The sequence below is a fragment of the Callospermophilus lateralis genome, chromosome 12, assembly GCF_048772815.1.
Source record: "Callospermophilus lateralis isolate mCalLat2 chromosome 12, mCalLat2.hap1, whole genome shotgun sequence".
Taxonomy (NCBI): domain Eukaryota; kingdom Metazoa; phylum Chordata; class Mammalia; order Rodentia; family Sciuridae; genus Callospermophilus; species Callospermophilus lateralis.
This window is the reverse complement of record NC_135316.1, coordinates 78,569,833-78,591,104: the sequence shown is the minus strand read 5'-3', so window position 1 is coordinate 78,591,104 and position 21,272 is coordinate 78,569,833. Positions and strand designations below refer to the sequence as shown.

Sequence of the window (21,272 nt, the reverse complement as noted above, 5' to 3'; positions counted from 1 at the left end):
GTTTGGGGACCTGGGAAGTAAGAGTTGGAGGGACTCAGTTCTCCGCGTGAGTGAGCCGGCAGCGGCGGAGCCCGACGAGCAGGGAGGGCTTATCCTCTTCCGCTGCGGCTCCAGCAGAGACCGCACCGGACACTTCCCATCCTCTGGCCCAGTCCCAGTTACAGGGGGACTCAGCAGGCAGAGTGCGGTGTTCTTGGCACTTGACGGAGGTGTCTTTTTTAGCCTGCCTGAGGACTGACTGCACGCTTTCAGACTGACCTGTCTGAGTCCTCACACCCGGATCATGCACCCAGCCAGGACCTCAGAGGTCGCTACCCGCGCGCGCCGGACAGCCAACTCCACCAGCTCTCAGCCAATGCTTGTTCCGCCACCCAGTCTGCTGCTGCTTCTCCTGTCACTGGTAAGCCGCATCTCGGCACAGCCCGCCGTGGGTGACCGAGCATTGCTGTCTCCGGGTCTCGCGGGGGCTGCGGGGGTTCCTTCCGAGGAGGCCATAGTGATGGCGAATCGCGGACTCAGGGTGCCTTTCGGGCGTGAAGTCTGGCTGGATCCGCTGCACGACCTAGTGTTGCAGGTGCAGCCCGGGGACCGCTGCGCGGTGACTGTGCTAGACAACGACGCGCTGTCTCAGAGGCCTGGCCGCCTGAGTCCCAAGCGCTTTCCCTGCGACTTTGGCCCAGGAGAGGTGCGCTATTCCCACCTGGGTGCGCGCAGCCCGTCGCGGGACCGCGTGCGACTGCAGCTGCGCTATGACGCTCCTGGAGGGGCGATAGTGCTACCACTGGTCCTGGAAGTGGAAGTAGTCTTCACCCAACTGGAGGTTGTGACTCGGAACTTGCCCCTGGTCGTGGAAGAACTGCTGGGGACCAGCAATGCCCTGGACGCGCGGAGCTTGGAGTTTGCCTACCAGCCCGAGACGGAGGAGTGCCGCGTGGGCATCCTGACCGGCTTGAGTGCGCTGCCTCGCTATGGAGAACTCCTCCACTATCCGCAGGTCCCTGGAGAAGCCAGAGAAGGAAGTACCTCGGAGCCTCTGTTGATGGACTGCAAAGCTTTTCAGGAGCTAGGTGTGCGCTACCGTCACACAGCCCCCAGTCGCTCACCCAACAGAGATTGGGTACCCATGGTGGTGGAGCTGCGTTCACGAGGGGCTCCTCTTGGCAGCCCTGCTCTAAAACGCGAGCACTTCCAGGTGCTAGTGAGGATCCGAGGAGGGGCTGAGAACACCGCACCTAAGCCCAGTTTTGTGGCCATGATGATGATGGAGGTGGACCAGTTTGTACTGACCGCCCTGACTCCAGACATGCTGGCAGCCGAGGATGCTGAGTCTACCCCTGACCTATTGATCTTCAACCTCACCTCTCCCTTACAGCCTGGCCAGGGTTACTTGGTGAGCACCGATGACCGCAGCCTACCCCTCTCCTCCTTCACGCAGAGAGATCTGCACCTTCTGAAGATAGCCTACCAGCCCCCTTCTGAAGACTCTAACCAGGAGCGACTCTTTGAACTGGAGCTAGAAGTAGTGGACCCAGAAGGAGCAGCCTCCGACCCCTTTGCTTTCATGGTAGTGGTGAAGCCTATGAACACACTGGCTCCGGTGGTCACACGAAACACTGGTCTTATTCTCTACGAAGGTCAGTCTCGGCCTCTCACAGGCCCTGCAGGCAGTGGACCACAAAACTTGGTCATCAGTGATGAGGATGACCTAGAAGCAGTGCGACTGGAAGTGGTGGCTGGGCTCCGGCATGGTCACCTTGTCATTCTGGGTGCTCCCAGCAGCAACTCTGCTCCTAAGACCTTTACAGTGGCAGAGCTAGCAGCTGGCCATGTGGTCTACCAGCATGATGACAAAGATGGTTCACTGAGTGACAACCTGGTGCTCCGCATGGTGGATGGAGGAGGCAGACACCAGGTGCAGTTCCTGTTCCCCATCACTTTAGTGCCTGTGGATGACCAGCCACCTGTCCTGAATGCCAACACTGGACTGACGTTGGCAGAGGGTGAAACAGTGCCTATCCCACCGCTTGCTCTGAGTGCAACTGACATAGACTCTGATGACTCTCTGCTGCTTTTTGTGCTAGAATCACCCTCCTCAACTGCAGGGCATCTGCTTCTCCGCCAAACTCATCCTCCCCAAGAGGAGCAGGAGCTGATCAGTGGCCTCTGGAGGAAGCAGGGGGCATATTATGAACGAACAGTGACAGAGTGGCAGCAGAAAGACATAACAGAGGGGCGGCTCTTCTATAGACACTCTGGGCCCCATAGTCCTGGCCCAGTGATGGACCAGTTTACATTTAGAGTTCAGGATAACCATGACCCCCCTAATCAATCTGGACTACAGAAGTTTGTCATACGTATTCATCCTGTGGATCGCCTCCCTCCAGAGCTGGTCAGTGGCTGTCCCCTTCGGATGGTGGTGCAGGAATCCCAGCTCACACCACTGAGAAAGAAGTGGCTGCGCTACACTGATCTGGACACAGATGATAGAGAACTCCTTTACACCGTGACCCAGCCCCCTGTGGACACCGATGAAAACCACTCACCAGTCCCACTGGGCACCTTGGTCCTGACTGACTACCCATCCACTGTGGTGACCCATTTTACCCAAGCCCAGATCAATCACCATAAAATTGCATACAGACCCCCAGGTCAAGAACTGGGAGTGGCTGCGCGAGTGGCCCAGTTCCAGTTCCAGGTGGAGGACCGAGCTGGGAATGTGGCTCCTGGTACCTTCACCCTTTACTTGCAGCCTGTGGACAACCAGCCACCTGAGATCCTCAACACTGGCTTCACTATTCAGGAGAAGGGCCACCACATCCTAAGTGAGACTGAGTTGCATGTGAGTGATGTAGACACTGATATGGCCCACATCATTTTTACCCTCACACAGGCACCCAAGCATGGCCACATGCAAGTGTCCGGACAGACACTGCATGTAGGAGAGCTCTTCCACTTGGAGGACATAAAACAGGGGCGAATTTCCTATACTCATAATGGGGATGAGTCCTTGACTGATAGCTGCTCCTTGGAGGTCAGTGACAGACACCATGTGGTGCCTATCACTGTCAGAGTAAATGTCCGGCCAGTGGACCAGGAGGTGCCCATGCTGAGCCTTCCTACAGGTACTCTGGAGTCCTATCTGGACGTCTTAGAAAACGGAGCTACTGAAATCACCACCAGTGTTATTAAGGGGACTGATGAACACACTGATGATTTGATGCTGACTTTCCTCTTGGAAGATCCACCCTTGTATGGAGAAATCCTGGTCAGTGGAGTTCCAGCAGAGCAGTTCACCCAAAAGCACCTCTTGGAGGGCTCCGTTGTCTATGCCCACACCAGTGGTGAGATTGGCCTGTTGCCCAAAGGAGACTCTTTCAACCTGAGCCTGTCAGAAAAGTCTCAAGAATGGAGAATTGGTGGCAATACTATTCAAGGTGTCACAGTGTGGGTAACCATCCTCCCGGTGGACAGCCAGGCCCCAGAAATTTCTGTGGGTGAGCAATTTACAGTAATGGAAGGTGATAAAGGTGTTATAACCTCAATGCACATAGGCGCTGAAGATACTGACTCCCTGGAGGATGAGCTCCTGTGCACAATAGTTATTCAGCCGACCTCAGGCTATGTCGAAAACATTTCTCCAGCCCCAGGCTCTGAGAAGTCCAGAGCAGGGATTGCCATAAGTGCCTTCACTCTGAAAGATCTCAGGCAGGGCCACATTAACTATGTCCAGAGTGTCCACAAAGGGGTGGAACCTGTGGAAGACCGGTTTGTATTTCGTTGCTCTGATGGCATTAACTTTTCAGAGAGACATTTTTTTCCCATTGTAATCATCCCTACCAATGATGAAAAGCCAGAGATGTTTATGAGAGAATTTATAGTAATGGAAGGTATGAGTCTGGTGATTGATACGCCCATCCTCAATGCTGCTGACGCTGACATCCCCCCGGATGACTTAACCTTCACTATTACCCGATTTCCCACTCATGGCCACATCATGAGCCAGCAGATAAATGGCACAGTTCTTGTTGAAAGCTTCACCTTGGATCAGATCATAGAGAGTTCCAGCATTATTTATGAGCATGATGACTCTGAGACCCAGGAAGACAGTTTTGTGATTAAGTTAACGGATGGTGAGCACTCTCTGGAAAAGGTGGCCCTCATCATGATCCTCCCTGTGGATGATGAGACCCCCAGAATGACCATCAATAATGGACTGGAGATAGAAATTGGGGAAACCAAAGTCATCAACAACAAAATATTAATGGCCACTGATTTGGACTCTGAAGACAAATCCTTGGTTTATATCATTCGTTATGGGCCAGGACATGGTGTATTACAGAGACGAAAACTTACAGGTGCCTTTGAAAATATCACGCTGGGCATGAATTTTACCCAGGATGAAGTGGACAGAAACTTAATTCAGTATGTCCATTTTGGGCAAGAGGGCATCCGGGACCTAATTAAATTTGATGTGACTGATGGAATTAATGCCCTCATCGATCGCTACTTTTATGTGTCCATTGGGAGTGTTGACATTGTGTTCCCTGATGTGATTAGTAAGGGGGTGTCCTTGAAGGAAGGTGGTAAAGTCACCCTCACAACAGACCTACTAAGTACAAGTGACTTGAACAGCCCGGATGAAAACTTGGTTTTTACCATCACCAGGGCCCCCATGAGAGGTCACCTAGAGTGCACAGACCAACCTGGAGTGTCCATCGCCTCTTTCACTCAGCTCCAATTGGCTGGCAACAAAATCTACTACATCCACACAGCTGACGATGAGGTGAAGATGGACAGCTTTGAGTTTCAAGTCACTGACGGACGTAACCCTGTCTTCCGAACGTTCCGTATCTCCATTAGTGACGTGGACAACAAAAAGCCAGTGGTCACCATCCATAACTTGGTTGTCAGTGAAGGTGAAAACAAGCTGATCACGCCCTTTGAACTCACTGTTGAAGACAGAGATACTCCCGACAAACTCCTGAAATTCACTGTCACCCAGGTGCCTGTTCATGGTCATCTCCTTTTCAACAATACCAAACCTGTCATGGCTTTTACCAAGCAAGACTTGAACGAAAACTTAATCAGCTACAAGCATGATGGCTCGGAGTCGAGTGAAGACAGCTTCTCCTTCACGGTGACTGATGGCACCCACACAGACTTCTATGTTTTCCCAGATACAGTATTTGAAACGAGGAGACCTCAAGTGATGAAGATCCAGATCTTACCTGTTGACAATAGTGTCCCCCAAATTGCAGTGAACAAAGGGGCCTCTGTGCTTCGCAATCTGGCCACTGGTCACTTGGGGTTCATGATCACAAGCAAAATATTGAAAGTGGAGGACAGAGACAGCCTGCACTTCTCTCTGAAGTTTACTGTGACAGAGGCTCCTCGGCATGGATATCTCTTCAACCTGGACAAAGGCAACCACAGCATTGCTCAGTTTACTCAAGGTATGTTTCCTTTGCTTTCCTTATACCCAAAGGACATTCCAGGTCTTATTTCCTGAGAGCATGGCCATCCCTGAAAGCCTATAAGTAGAGCATTGAGTTAGGGTCCAAGGGAAGAGAAGGGAGAAAAGAAAAGGGAAAAAATAACTGTATTCTTAACTTTCTTACAAAAACAGCTGCCTTACTGCCAGATGTACCATGACAGTGACCTTTATTAGAGAGAGTACTGATATATTTCAATAGTGTCAAGTTATGTTGCCAAAGTAGGGGCAGGATTGGTGAAATAAAATGGAAGCAGACTTTCCAATTCTGATGCATTAGCCACAGCTGTCCTCTGAACATCCTCTGTTTTATATGCTACGCATGCTTCATGAAGCATTTCAACACTTTATAGCTGGAGTAGCTCACTAAATTGTATTTATTCAGATTATTATCATTATTAATGAGCATCCAAATAAACCTTTAAATTTGTGTTACTTTGATTAATGATGAAGAGCATCACCGATACTATTGTGGTTGCTAGGAACTTTGTAACTAAAAGAAGAAAAAAAAACACATATGTTCACATTTACATGGAGACTGTAACAATTCTCTTATAATATTTCATGACTCAGGCAAACACCTGTCCAAAGACATAACAGATAAACACCCATCTAGAGTTACAACAAGTTATATGAGTTAGAATTATATGTGATAACACAGGATATATTGACTGGTGGGGGGGGCGGGATACACCCAAGAAAAGGAGATTATACTACACTTTTAAGAAGACAATGTATTCATCACCAAACTGTACACCTGTTTCATTGTTTAGAACCTGAAGATATGTAAACAAGATTAATAGTACACAGAGGAAAGTATTTCATCATTTTTGAGCCCTCTCTCTGGCCTGTTTCAAACACCAGTTGCCTCAAGCTCCTTTGTTCTTGAGGTAACAGGGTTTTTCTAACCTGAATTTCCCTGGTGGGTGGACACAGTCTGAGACAGGAAGGGCAGGTGACCTGTGCTGGGTTATTCAGTGAGAGAAGGGACAAGTCCATTCAGTGTGCCAGATTGGGAGTTAGGACTCTGTTCTCTAGAACGTGCGACTTTCATTACAAAGGCATTTGTGTTGCTTTCACCATGTCAGAAAGGAAATCAGATCCACCGTTTGTGGGCTCTGTGGGTAGAGATGGAGTTTAACCCCAGGGCATCCCAGTGGGGGTGTTCTTTTCCTACAGCAGTGTTCTGCTCTTAGATCAACAAATACTTTAATAAACATGGATGTAGCAAAACGTAGTGTTCAAGTGAACTGCTTCTCTGTTTGATGCTGGCAAGTAGCCTCACACTCCAACCTCCTGATTCTTGGCTGAAAGCCTGAATGTATCCCAGGGCCTGCAGGGACAGGAAAACCCCAGAGTGCCAAGTGTCACGCCAGACCAGCAGGAAACTTTTGTGTGAAGGCTTTCTGAGGATGGGGATGCCATGCAATCCTACACTGGTTCATTTTCATGGAAAGTGAAGAGGATGAAAGGAATATATAGAGGACAGAAAATGTACTTCAAATCCCTCTCTAGACCTGAAATGGAAATCTGATTTTTTTAGAGATTTTTTTTTTTTAAAGAATTTTTGGATGAAGACAGGCAAATGATTTAAGTTCTACAGACCAAATCCAGCAGCTCTAAATATTGGAATATTATTTCTTAAATGTTCAACCCTAAAAATTATGCCACTTTATTCTAGGCAGTTGTTCTGTTTTTCACTGATTTTGAATTGTCTTCATTAACTTTTGTGGGGTTTTTTTGTTTGTTTGTTTGGTAGATGTAGAGTTAAGTTTGTTGCAAATAGAGATTCTCTTTTTAGGGGAAAAAGTTAGATTTTTAAAGGGAAATTATTACATTGCAATACAAACTCAAATATCGACTAGGAAAACTGTTGGTTTTAATTTAGTCACACAGCACTCACATGAACAAGTTGAGGCTGGAGTTTACTTCATAGCAGTTATTTATGGAGATTAGATAAGCAATTAAAAATGGAGAAAGCTTCATCAGAGAACTGCTAGGGCAGCTCTTCCAGTAGGAGAAAGAAAGCAGAGGAAGGACTGTGCTGTCATTTAATTTGGTTTTGCTTTGTCTTTATCATCTAGGGATAAGCTAAACTATATTTTGATGGATTTTTCAGTGCAGTGACTTGATTTAATTTTGCACAGGTAGCCAGAGAAAATTTTTATGTTGATTGACCAAGTGGTTCCTAGGAGAAAAAAGAATAATAGTTGATTTGTAAAATTTTAATTGAAATTCATTATAAGGAAAAATTAACAATGTCAAATGAGTCAGATTAGGAAAATTATCATTATTTTGTGGTATGGGGAGCTGAACTCAGGGCCTCATGCATGCTAGGCAAGTGCTCTACCTCTGAGCTACAGCCGCAGTCAAAATTATTCATTTATTTCGAACTTTACAACTTTCCCAAGGTGTCCCCACCCTCCCTCTAGCCAACACCTCACACCAGGTCTGAATCACATGTCTCAAAAACCTGGATTTTTTTTTTATTTGCATTAGGTACATAATGATACATTATGTGGGATAATTTATAAATCATTTTCAGTAGAGTGGAAATGTCCCCAAAGAGTTTGAACCAGATGTGGTTACCAGACATGCTAATGAACTTACAATAGAAAAGACAGAATGATTGTGTGGGTCAACTGGAAATAAATGTAATTGCATGTTTAACCATTAGAAGAAAACCTGGTTAATCCCTAGATGTTTGCTTGAAGAAGATAGCATTTTAACTTTTGAGTTTTTATCTTCTTAGGACTTGGGAGCCTTAAGAAAGCTAGAGTTAAGGCATATTTACAGAATGTTTATGTTATTTCCAGAGGTACCTGGAGGATAACAATATTTGCCCAAAGTACTTACTTGAGATTTAAAAAGCCTCTTTTTAAACTATAAATTAGTATCAAAGTTTCAGGGAAAACTAAAAGAATTTTTTTGTTAAGTTCCAATTAATCAATATCACATTCACTGGTTTGGAAGGAAAACATGACACCTGAGTGTCATATTGCATTCATATGCTCTTTTCCTTAAAAAGGGAAAGTTCTGAAAAATCAGTTTTGAAGCAATTATTTGTTTCAATGACACTGTCTCCAAAATACTGTATTTTTGCCTAAGAAATCATTGGCACCAATGTGGGATGTGCTAAGCAGGGCTCGCTCTTTCTTTCTTTCTTTCTTTCTTTCTTTCTTTCTTTCTTTCTTTCTTTCTTATCTCCTAGTAAAACCTTTACATTTTCTCATAAAATTTAGAAAAGGTGAAAATACTGGAAAGAGTCTTCCCCACATGGCCCAAAGCTGTTTTCCCCCAGGGTAGGGATGTATAGTCAGTGGAGATGATTTAACTCTTTACTGACAAAGGGAAGTTTACAGGAGTTGAGTTAGGAGATTTAAACAGATCAAGAAACTCTCAGGGCCTGCACTCCTACCCTGCAGAAACCCATCCATGACAAGGGAGAGATGCAAGTGTGAGCCATCAAGCAACTTAACATCTTCATTTTACATTAAGGAACATTTGAGCTTTTACTATAAGGGACTATAAGACCCTGAGCAAAGGACTGGGGAAGTTAGGATGGGAAACAATATATCCAAGAAATTCTCAATCTACTAGGAAAAATAGCCACACAGAAAGATAAAAATGACACTAGGCAGAGAGTTTTGGAAATTATAGCACAGCTAAAAGGAAGTATTGCAGGAGGACAGAACATCTTGAACTTGCTTTGCCTCCACATACCTCTTTTAGCAAGAAGGTACCATTAACTATAAAATCAGATTTTCACCCCAGGGATTCCTGACTGTGAGTCACCTTTCAGACTTGTATGAGCCAGTGAGAAGCACATCTCACATGTATAGAGTAGGGCTGTAGAAACATATGGATCCTAACACCTTGCCTCACTCAAGTTTATTCTTTCATAAGTTATTATATTTATTAGGTGTATTTATATAAGTGTGTGTGTGTGTGTGTGTGTGTGTGTGTGTGTGTGTGTATGGCCTCTGAACTCCCTAGCATGAACTGAAGTAGAGTTTTTGGGAGATGAAAAAAAAACCCTAAAACACATACCAGGTAAATATATATTATAGACTGTTGTTGAAAGCTATTTTTAACTGTGATCCAATTTTATGTAATTAGGAAAGTCACTGATTGGCCCAGGTCAAATAACCATCTATTGTGAGTGTCACAGAACAGAATATTTGTCCTAATATATTTTCTGTGCACTGTCATTAAGGAGGAGAACTGACAAATTGATGACTGAATTTTAAAAATTGTGCCCTAGTAATGAAAACAAAAAATCTATTAATTCGAATTTCATAGAGTGAATTTGATATCAAGTGAATTCAACAGAGTAGGAAACAACCTGAGGAGGTATAAATTTCTACTCTAAATAAAGCTTTCCATTCTTATTAGATGTTGTTTTGTTCTAAGTCCTCTTAGACATCGAGTCAGGATAGTTATTTCAATCTGTGAGGTTTTTAAAGAAATACCTCCTTGATTTTGCCTTTTAAACTTTGGAGCCCTTCGAAACAGCCGGCTATACCACAGAAGGTAAGAGTGAGGGGGCAAAGCCTTTTGCTTCTGAGGGCCAGTCCTCCAGAGAGGCAAAGGATGTGATTCAAGAGGGCCAGGAAATCTGCCATGCCTCAAAATATCTTCCTTTCCACCTGTCATGGTACTTGACATTCCGTATTTAGGAGTTACTCTTGGTGCACGAACATGTGAGCACTATTGGGAGTGGCGACACCTTGCTTTATTACATCCTATGTCTCGCACTCTTGTGTAGGGCATCAAATTTCCACAGACAGCTGAAATCAAGGGGCTTAGAGATTTGACGGTTTAAGATGGTACTGTTCCCCTGGAAAAGGATCTAAACACATTTACAGAAAGGCAACAGCCAATAGGATTTACTTACAGTAAGTAACTTGCCAAAGTAATTAATCATCTTGCTTTTGGTTATTTTCTAGCTGACATTGATGACATGAAAATATGCTATGTCTTAAAAGAAGGGGCTAATGCCACAAGTGATGTGTTCCATTTTGCAGTTGAAGATGGTGGTAAGTATTCCATTTTTCTAGTAGTGAAATGGAGGAGAGGGACTTGTCTTCATTGCTCTTTGATATCAATATGGAGTCTTGATCAAGTATCATTTTATGCTTATCTGAATTTAGGTGGAGTGAATTTAATATTTGCTACAGAAAATTTTATCATTTCAATCTAACACAATGCTAGTCTGTAATGACTATAGACATCTTATAGTTGTATCCTTTTTGTCTTGGTGATTTGTAAGCACTAAAGAGAGATCTGTATAAATAGGATCTCCACGTCCAGTTGTTCAGAATATGTCTTGCATGAAGTTGACTACTTGAGGTGATGCAAGGATATTGGAATCCAGCCCAGTTCCACTCAGCCATGTGCCCTCTGGGTGTATCTACACAAAATAAGTGTCTTCTTCTAATTTGCATATGGTGCCCTGTAGATTCATTCTGATAGAAAAGGTTTGCACTCACAGAGAACTCAATGCTAAATAAAGAGTTGTTTTATCTCACCTATCTCAGGATACCTAATGTTTTTCTTAGTTTGAGGATTTTTTTTTTTTTATGGCCTAGTCTAGCTAAAAATTTTCCTTGGTGAATTCTGAAGAATACTGCAGAGAATGGGTATAAATTTCTGACAGAGTCCAATTTTTCATCATTGTGACCAAAATGCCTGATATAAGCAACATAGAGGAGGAAAGATTTCTTTTGCCTCACAGTATCAGAGGTTCCTGTCCAAGGCCAGCCAGCTCCATTGCTTTGGAGTTGAGGTGAGGCAGAACTTCATGGTAAAAGAGCATAATGGAGCAAAGCTGCTCAATTCAAGGTAGCCAGGAACCAAAGAGAGAGAGAAGAGAGGAAGAGGCCATGAACAGTATGTCCCCAAGCATGTGCCTCATGACTTACAGCCTTTAACTGTGTCCCAACTGCCTACAGTTTCCACCTCCTCCCAGTAAACAATTCAAATTATTAATCCACCAAATGGATTAATCTACTGATGAAGTCAGAGACTACATGATCCAATCACTTCCCCAAGCCCCACATCTGTATGCTGATGCACTGGGGACCAAGTCTTCAACACTTAAGCTTTGAACAAACATTCCAGACCCAAACTGTAACACTTTCCATCTAAGTTTCTGGGCAATGTTATTACCATTGATTCCCCCAAACTGGCTGCCTCTCATGCTCTTTCCGGCTCCCAGTGCCTCTTCTTCTTAACCCTGTAGACTAGGAGAAAACTGGATTGGTTATAAAGATGTTTTTGTTCTTGTGTGCCCTCGTGGGAAACAGAAGAGACTCAGCAAGTACTTGTGTTGTGTGAACGGGACACCGGAAGGAGGGCATGTTTGAGAGAAAAGAGGGAGAAGCAAAGTGAGTCAGACTCAGTCATCTGTTTCCTTATGATGCCTTTTAAAAATGGCATACTATTAAGTCATCCATCTCAAAATGATTGCATCCTTAGCCTCCATATTCATTGAAGCAGTAAATAGAATTTGTTTAAAATATCACTGGACACAACATGATCACAGCTCTCAGAAATGACATCTGCTGAGTGTGTGCCAGAAAGGCAAAAAAGTGTGTTAACTTGGGCTCAACTATTTAAATCAGAGCTTAATAGAGCTAATGCCTTTATTTTGAGAGTGAAAAGTCATAGCTTAGTACTCTACATATTGAAAAAGGAATCCTAGCAAAGAATACAGTTCTAAAGAAAGAAATCAAATTTATTTTTTTAAAAAGTTTCCTGAATCTTACTCTTCAAAGGTTAGAGTCTGCTGAAAGAAACTGTAGAGTGACACCACAAATAATCAAATATTGATGCAAGACATCAGATCTGTCACTTAGAATGTCTAAACGAGCCCTAATAGCAAAAGTTTAAATCCTTTAAAATTACAAAACAAGTTTAAATCCCAATGGCTACAAATATTCTAAGATATTATAGATTGTACTTTTTTTTTTTTGCTTTTCTTCCCCCATTTATGCCCACACACATGCACAAACACTTTTATTCTATTATTCTGCACACCCTTAGCTGGGTGAAATAACATCATTTTCACTAAATTTAAGTATGTGTTCAACTTTGGAAAGCCTGTAGTATCATATTTCCAAATATTAAGTTAGGATTGACAGGCTAAAGAGACTAGGCTTATTTTAGAATTCCTGGAAATGTGGTGCAGCTTCTGAAGATTGTCTTTGTGTTTATGGGAACAAGTAGGAAATCATTCGAGCTTTTTCAGAGTTTCAGTTTCACATGAAAAGAAAAATTTCAGAGATATTCTTTACTCTCTTCTTTCCACAGGCACAGCATGACTGAGAGAGCTCAGGCAGATTCAGGCAAACTCTTAAAACAGAGTTTACCTTAACTTCCCAGATGTAAGAAAATTTTCCTTTGACCAAATAAACACAGAAACTTGCAAGGCTGAAAACAAAAAGCCACCTATATATCTCAAAATTGTTTTGACCTGATTCCTTTTATAAAGGGATTCTTGTATTATCTCATAAATAGTCTCACATTTGAATGAGAAATACAGTGTTCTTTAAACTTTTCAGAATATGAACTATAGTGACTAATAATTACCTACTTTATATAGTAATAGTAAGCATACCCTTAAATTGTTCCCATGAAATACATGAAGCACTTCAAGTATTTTACATCTGGGAAGCCATTCAAGACATGATAGCTTAAAATTAATAATTCTTTATTTCAAATGTCATTCCAATCCTTTAAATTCACCTTCAAATTAACAAGTCTAATTTTAGGATGGTATCCCTCTCAGTAAATTATTGTTGCAAATATAATCCTTGAATAATCTTAAAGGTAACAAATAATTTAATTTCAGGCATCAAGTAAATTTAATTGTGTGATCATGGAAACCTGTCTGGCCACAGGATTTTTCTATCATGAGGTAGCTTTGGATTAGCGATGGTCACTACATTTTAGGTTTTGGAGCACTTTGAGGTTCCTACCAAATGACAGGAGTAAAGAGTACTGAGGAAAAGATAATGTCAGGGTTTTTCTCTGGGGGATTCTACTGTATTTGGACTTGATGAATGTTGGTTGATGTAGCACTGTGTTTAAAAGCCCAGGGATCCTTACATCTTAGGGTTCTTTCCATTAGATTTTAAACTTTCTATATGGCTTATTGGTAATATTGCCTTCATAGCATCCCTGTGAGCTTGATAAAACAACAACAACAAACAGTATGATTTCCTGTATAACAGATGAGGAAACTGCATCACAGAAATGGGTAACTGACCCCTTTCAAGTTGCACAACCAACAAGAGGCTGACTTCAATCCCTGATTCTTTCCAGAGTGATAACTGATAACTTCCCCCTTGCTTTGGATAGCCACAGGATAGGGAAAGACTCCTAACTTCTCTGCCTTGTCCAGACCAAATTTTTAGGACTATTTAACTGATGAGACTGAGTCAGAATAGGTTCTACTGATAAGGCATACAGAAAGTTTTGTGTCTCCTGGAATGTGAATTTTTAGAACACTTTAAAGGTCCTACCTCCATAAACTTTATAGGGCTCTTCCCTGGTATTATGGTGCATTTCTTAAAATGATTATTTGGTAATGAAATATGTTTACTAGAATGTTAAGGAAGAGCATGCAAATGTTTAGTCAGACTGGCCCATCCATCCAGGTATTCTGGGGCCAGTCACCACATGTGGATGCACAGTACCAACCTGGAAGGACAAACTCTGAAGTTCAGGGATGTATTCCAGTAACATGTGGCTTTTTCTAATGAGCCTCTGCATCTAAATACCTTTAAGCAATCACCTATGGATTTAATCAATGGGTCTTCCATTTCTTTTCTATTTACCCTTTATATCTTCATGCGATATGAAGCTCAGGGGGCTTTCCCCATCCTGTGGCTGTCCTACGCAAGTGGGGCATTACCAGTTATCCCTGGGGAAAGAATCTGGGATTGAAGTCAGCCTCTGGTTACTTGGTTGTACAAATTGAAGGGGGTCAGTTACCCATTTCTGTGATGTGGTTTCCTCATCTGTTATATAGGAATCATACTCTTTGTTGTTGTTGTAGTTTTACCAACATAATCCTACTACAGACCTGGGAAACACATCCTCCTGATGGTGGCCTCTGAATTCTAATTCCAGATTTAGTACTCCAGACTTCTGTGGGGGTCTTCATTTATCTCCTTCATCATTGGACACATTCTTATCTGATTCCTTCTCAGCGTTCAACTCTATGGTTTTTCTGTGAGCTATTTTAATACAAAAGTGTTCTTTTCCCCAGTCGCTTTTTAGTTTTGTCTTCAGGGAGCTCCTCTGGTTGTGTATTGGGATGTGAAAGACAGTCTCACGTAACTATTCCAGGTATGTCCCACCCTCAAACCAAATGACTGTTAATCACTCTTCCAAACCAGGCTCAAATGTGGTTTCCTCTCCAGAGTTATTCCCCATATCATAATGAGGAAGTTAGCTTCACCCTTCTTTGTGCTTCTATCCATAACTTTATTTGCAGGAAGAATGTTGTACTATGATTATTTGTTAACATCAAGACTTCTATTAGTAGGAAAGAAGCTCCTTCATATCAAAGGATATCGTTAATCTTTGTACCTCTAGGCCCACAGGGCTGAGCACATGGCATACTTACCAAATATTAGAAAGGATGAATGGGTAAATGGGAGGGAAAAACTCAATTAAGTAGTATTTTAAGAAAAGTTCCTGTAAACAATTTCCAGTGGACCTTCTGCATTCCTTTACAATGATCTCTTATCCTAGCTTTAATATAAATCCCTGTGGCACCAAGAAAGATTTTTAGTAAAGCTTTCACATATATAAATGCATGAAACCAACTGCTGTGAAAATTCCTTTGAAATCTTCACTGAAATATACTTCAGATTGAAAAGATTCATAGTAGCCGCCAGTTCCAAGCTCAGATTATTCTAAAAGAATTGTTTTCAGGAAAAATCAATATTTGTCAATATACTACATAAACTATTTGTCAATATGCTATATAAACAATTATACAATTTAAAGGCAAATATACACTTTTTAAATAAATCACTGAAATTTTGAAGCCAGAAAAACTATCATAAGTGTTGTGTGTTTTGGTTACACCAATTTTTTCCTCATGTGATGAGACAACATTATGACAAAGAAATAGAAATCTGTATAAGCATAAAGTATCACCAGTTCTTATTAAAAGACTGTGGTGTAAACTTTTATAGTTTGCTTTTTTTTTTTTTTTCCTTCAGTGCTCAGGATTAAAACCAGGGTCTCAGAGCCTCATTCGTACATCTCCAGCCCTAAAGATGTTTTTGATGGTCATAAGAAAGAGTAGGATATGTGGTCATTTGGCTTAATAATACTGAATAGGAGGAGCTGGACTTTATTCTTTATTATCAAAATCTGTTTGCTGCTTCCTCATTTGAACTCTCATATGACATGGGCATGCCGTCTGGGTGCTGCCTTCCAGTCTTGGCATTGACACAGGGGAAGTGACATAAAATCTGTGTAGGCCATTACAGTGTATCTGGTCCACAGCCAGACATTTTTTTTTTTTTTTTTTTGCTGCTGTCTGTGATCATGCCTTTTGGTGCCCAAGTCTCCATTCGCCAAGATCCTTAACTTGTGTGCTATTGAAAGATATAAATAGCATCTTGACATAGTAGAAGAGTTTCAAAGTCATTTTTATCTCTGATATGTCAGTTAAGGTCGAGGCTTTTGAATTTTTATCCCATCCTTGACAACTAAACACTCAAATGCAAAAAGACCACTAGAAACTCTTTATTCTAGATAAAAGGAACACAAGTTTTAACTTTAGGGTGACCGGTCACCTCAGGGTTTATGGCAAAACAATTACTGATATTTAGCTTGAAGTTAAAGCTAGAGCTGGAAAAATATAAATAAGTACTATGAATAGAAAAATAAGGTCTGAGTACAAGGATTAAAAGATTATACAGACATACTCAGCTTAGAGAGTGAAGCATGCATTCTTGACAATAAAATTAATTGCTAGTGACATGACAACCAGAGGAAGTATACTAGTTATAGTAAGATGGTGAAGTAATGTCAGGCACTGATTCAAATATTTTTAATCTGTTAGCATGCACAAGATCTACTAGAATACAGATCCTGGGGAGGAGTGTTGGCTAGTGCTAAATGTACACAAGCTTTTTTTTTTTTTAACCCCCCATTGAGTAGTTCAGAATAGTTCAAGTCATTAAGATCTTTCTATGCTGGGTCCTTGACTTTAAAGCATCACTCTATTAATATACCTGTTGTTCAGTGTCCAGGAAAGAAGTTATACCTTTTAGACAGAAAATATAAACTAAATTGTATCAATTATTATGCTTTAGGCTCATTCCAAAATTATCATATGACTTTACTGTTTTTATTGGCTTTAGTTCAGAGGACACTTTCCCGAAATCATTAAATCTTTGGGTGAGTATGAATTCTTATCGGGCACATCTCTAGAGATTTTAACATGAACCTCTGTTTATTGAGAACAAATCGTAGTCACCTTTTAAAAACTTTCACAGGTGATTAAAATACCATAATCTCTAATCAAAGATTTATTTGTGGCATTTATTACACAATTCAGTCATATTCCAGTCTATCTCATTAAGTTTCCTCTGGGTGACTGGGAGAATCCCAAAGTGGTTTTCAGTGAGCACTTTCATAATTATAAGTTGCATTATTCTCTATTTGCTTGAAGCAAATGAGAATGCATCAGAGAACCAGGATGGGTATCATAGAAGGGTCGAGTTTCTATGGTGAAATTTATTTGCTTAAAAGAGATTTCCTATTCCTTTAAATTATTTGACAAATATTTTTTGAAGTACCCACTTCATTTGGGATGTCTATTGGGATCTGGGAAGACAATGATGAATATAACAATCATAATCTTTGACCTAGGATTCATCCTGAAGATTAAGCAATAGATGAAATTTTGTGCATTGATTAAAGTATTCTGGAGGTTAAAATATTGAAATGCAGCCATCAGGAAAGGCTTCTAGAAGGTGATAAACTTAGAATGAGATACAGCTGCTGAGGGAAGAAGAAGAGGCCCTATAGGCAGAAGGAGAAGCATATGCGAAGGTACTGAGCTTTGGTGTTCAAGTCACCGGGAGAACACCAGCATGCCTAGAGCTCAGTCAACAAACCAGAGACCAGGCGGACAGGAGCCCCTGGCCTGATGGTGCCGAGTCGTGTAAATCAGTGGGAGTAATTTAGAAAAGGAAGCCCCCATATCATTTTATAGCAAGGGAGTAACATATTCCACTTTGTGCTTTAAGAAGAGGACCCTTGCAACTGTAGAGAAGCAATGGAAGGTCAATAAAGGCAAAGAGGGAGATTAAGATGAGGCCGACGTTAACATGAGGTTCAGTAAGACAGATCTGACATGGAGAGGAGAAACAATTTGGGATCTAAATCTATAGGACTTATTGATGAATTGGATCATAGCGAAGAAAAAAGGAGAACTTAAGCAAGCGTGATTCTGGGTTTCATAGCCCCCAAAGAATATCACTAATATTATTAATATTTACTAAGATAAGGGAAAGGCTGGAAGGGTTGGCAAAGGTTTAAAGCAGGAAATTTGGAGGTCCTTTTGGGCATGTTAATTATAAGATGCCTTCCTTCTTTGAAATATGCACACAGGAAGGCCAGCCCCTGACCCTGCTTATCTTCTCCCCATCAGAGTTAGCTGCACAGCATTTAGAGTAGGAACTAGAACACACACTGGTTCTCTTGCTAAAATTGTTTATGTGACCCTGAGCCCAGAGATGGAAACATTCTTAACCTTGATTTCATTGATAAACTGGGGATAATAATAGTACCTAGCTAATAGGCTTCTTTTGAAGATTAAGTACAATGTTGCATGGAAAGATTACTCATGTGGTGCAGTTTCTGCCGAATATGAGTTGCTGTGCAGGGGCTGCTGCTCCCTGCTGCTGTCCCTGTCCCTCAGAGGGACTTCTGGGACTCATTTTTTTCTTTACTCTTCTTTTCTTGTTTGGTCTTTTTGTTTTTCCTTTATTTTACTTTCTCGTTTTCTCCTCTCTCCCTCTCTTCCTTTCTTGTGTTCTCTTGTTCCTCTCACAGCAGTGGTCTATACCATTGTCTGGTTTTGGTGGAGAGATGGGGAGAACTACAGTAATGGAAACTGGAAAGGTGAGCAACCTTTCTGTAACACATAGCTTAAAGGGTAAGGATGCTCCCAAAGTTATTTCACAGGTCGTAAGTAGCTTAACCAAGATTTTCATGAAAAAAAATATATATATACGTAAGGAATTTTCCCTATGATCATATAAGGGAAATACAAAAGTCTGTGTCTCTTGAGCCCAGTTTACATGTTTTATTTCTCCTTTCTATTGGCTGGAAGTATAAAATTTGTAGACTTGAAGATTAAAGTTCTTAACTTGATTTTATCAAAATATAGCTCTCCAAAATATCTGGGTTTGTCAAATGTAAAATCCAAAGGATAGCTTTTCTTGCAAATCTCTAATACACTCAGTCACAACAGTCTGAAGATATTATAAGATGCCATCTTTATTCAGGTCTTAGAATTACCCAATAGGCTTAGTATGTACAGAATGCTGTAGTTGCCCTAATAGATGCCCCATTTAGTGAATATTTTAAAGAAAATAAAGCAATTAAATAAATGTACCTTTGGAAATGCTCATAAGTTTAGATTGAAAATTTTCTGTTGAGGTCATTGAAAAACAAGTGCTGAGTATATGTGCATATACCCAGCATGTTTCTTAAAAAAATAAACGTTGCTTGTGAGAACAATTTGTCATAAACAGATACTTCTTGTTTCCATGTCATGAAAATATAAAATCTGTTTTCCCATGAGATTAGGGGGAAAATATCTATTTTTTAAAAATCTTGTAATCCTGGTGTTCTTATAAATAATGATTGGATAATGAATGGATTTTACTGAACAACTACAGTGTTAAACTTTCTATTCTGTAAATATTAAAGCTTATGTCTTTTGGTAATATCCCATTTAAGGTCAAAGGGTCAAATGTCATATTTAATCCTGATTACAAATAGGAAAAATAAGACTGATTGAACTTTAACTTTGTGAAAAATTGATGAATGAATGAAGCACACATTCAAATAAAGTATTGGTGCTCTTATTAGCACTTTACAAATTAGATTAATTTTCTTTTTTTCTTGTTTTTTTTTTTTTTTTTTTGGTTCTGGTTAGTTATACATGACAGTAGAATGCATTTTAACGCATCATACATAGATGGAGTATAACTTCTCACTTTTCTGGTTGTACATGATGTCGAACTACACTGGTGGTGTGATCCCATACATACATAGAGTAATAATATCTGATTTAATCTATTATTCTTCCTACCCCCATGTTCCTTCCCCTCCCCTCCCTCCCCTCTGTGTAATGGAAAGTACCTCTATTCTTCCCTAAACTGCCCCCACTTTGTGAATTAGCATCCGCATATCAGAGAAAACATTTGGCCTTTGGTTCTTTGGGAGGGGCTTATTTCGATTTGCATGAATTGTGGGTTCCACAGGCCAAACAGTGGGCTAAGAACAAGCTCCTACACCAGAGAGTAGATAGATGTATGTTTCCTTAGAGCAAAATGTTAATGCGAATGAGAAAAAAAAAAGTTTTCCTTAATATTCTGTTTTATAACAATTATTGTGACTATGATAAATTATTAATTTATTAATTTGGCTCTGCCCTTGTAAGTAAAAGTAAAAAATTGCCAAGTAGCTATATGTGAGCAATTTTCACTGAGAGAATAAATATCATGTTCAAGAAACAGTGTACCTTCAAATGATTTAAATTTAGAATTCTGACATTGTTGCTAGAAGAGATTTTTCCAGAATGAATTATTCAGCTATGGCTAATTATCATTCAAGATTTATTCTTTAAACAGAGTATCAGTATTCTTGGAACAAAGAAATTAAAAGAAAAAAGAGTAAGAGAATAATTATAAAGTTATGTTTGGTTTTCAATTTAGAACTATTCTTTGTTCTTCATGTTAATTTTGAACTAAGCTTGGAAAATAACAACCTTCCTCACACCTTTTGATGAAGGAACCCAGGACACAATTCTCTTTTTGACTGGAGACAGCTCTGACTACATTTTTCTAGACTGAGAGCAGAACCACTTGCTCTCCATTCCTTTGCTGGATTCTTTAGTAAAGAAAGGTTGAATCATTTCATCTTGGTAACATGCCACCTGCTGCCTCTAACTCCACTTCTGTAGCTGTGGGAGGCGTGAGTTGAGAACACTGAAAACAGTGTTTTCAAGCACCGTTCAAGAGAGCCACTTCAGAAATTGAAAACAAAGTGGTGAAACTGGTTGGAGAACTTCAGAAATCCAGGAGACAGGAAAAACCATCTCGGGTTCCCATAATTCTTCCCTCACTTTATTTTATGCAAAAATAGCTAAAATGAAGTGATTTTCTTTTCAGCTATAAAATTTAAAAAGGCAGACTATACTTATTCTCTTTAAGATTTTTTTAAATCCCCTCAGAATTATTCTTGCTACCTGGACCTCAATGTCATTTTATGTCACTGACCACTTTTTTTTTTTTTTACCTGTTTCCTGAATTGTCACATTCCTGCATGTCACTCCATGTTTATTTACTTCTGTTACAACCACATGGATGTTCATCTTAAATGACTTAATAGATGGAAAGTGCTTAAAATAATCATTGGCCCAAAGTAAATTCTTTATCGGTTTGAGCCATTTTCCCCACTATAATGTCAGCTGATACCCATGAAAACCAGGTGTTTTATCTCTATTTTTCAT

General features: G+C 40.8%; 1 protein-coding gene across 1 annotated transcript in view; it reads left to right on the top strand.

Moving 5' to 3' along the window:
• The first annotated feature begins 283 nt into the window (after window positions 1-283).
• The window catches only part of Frem2 (FRAS1 related extracellular matrix 2), a 162,941-nt gene continuing 141,952 nt past the window's right edge, over window positions 284-21,272 (top strand). The window contains exons 1-2 of the mRNA XM_076872483.1: window positions 284-5,453; window positions 10,441-10,530. Of these exons, the coding sequence (XP_076728598.1) occupies window positions 284-5,453; window positions 10,441-10,530 (5,260 nt within the window). The remainder of the gene's footprint in view (window positions 5,454-10,440; window positions 10,531-21,272) is intronic.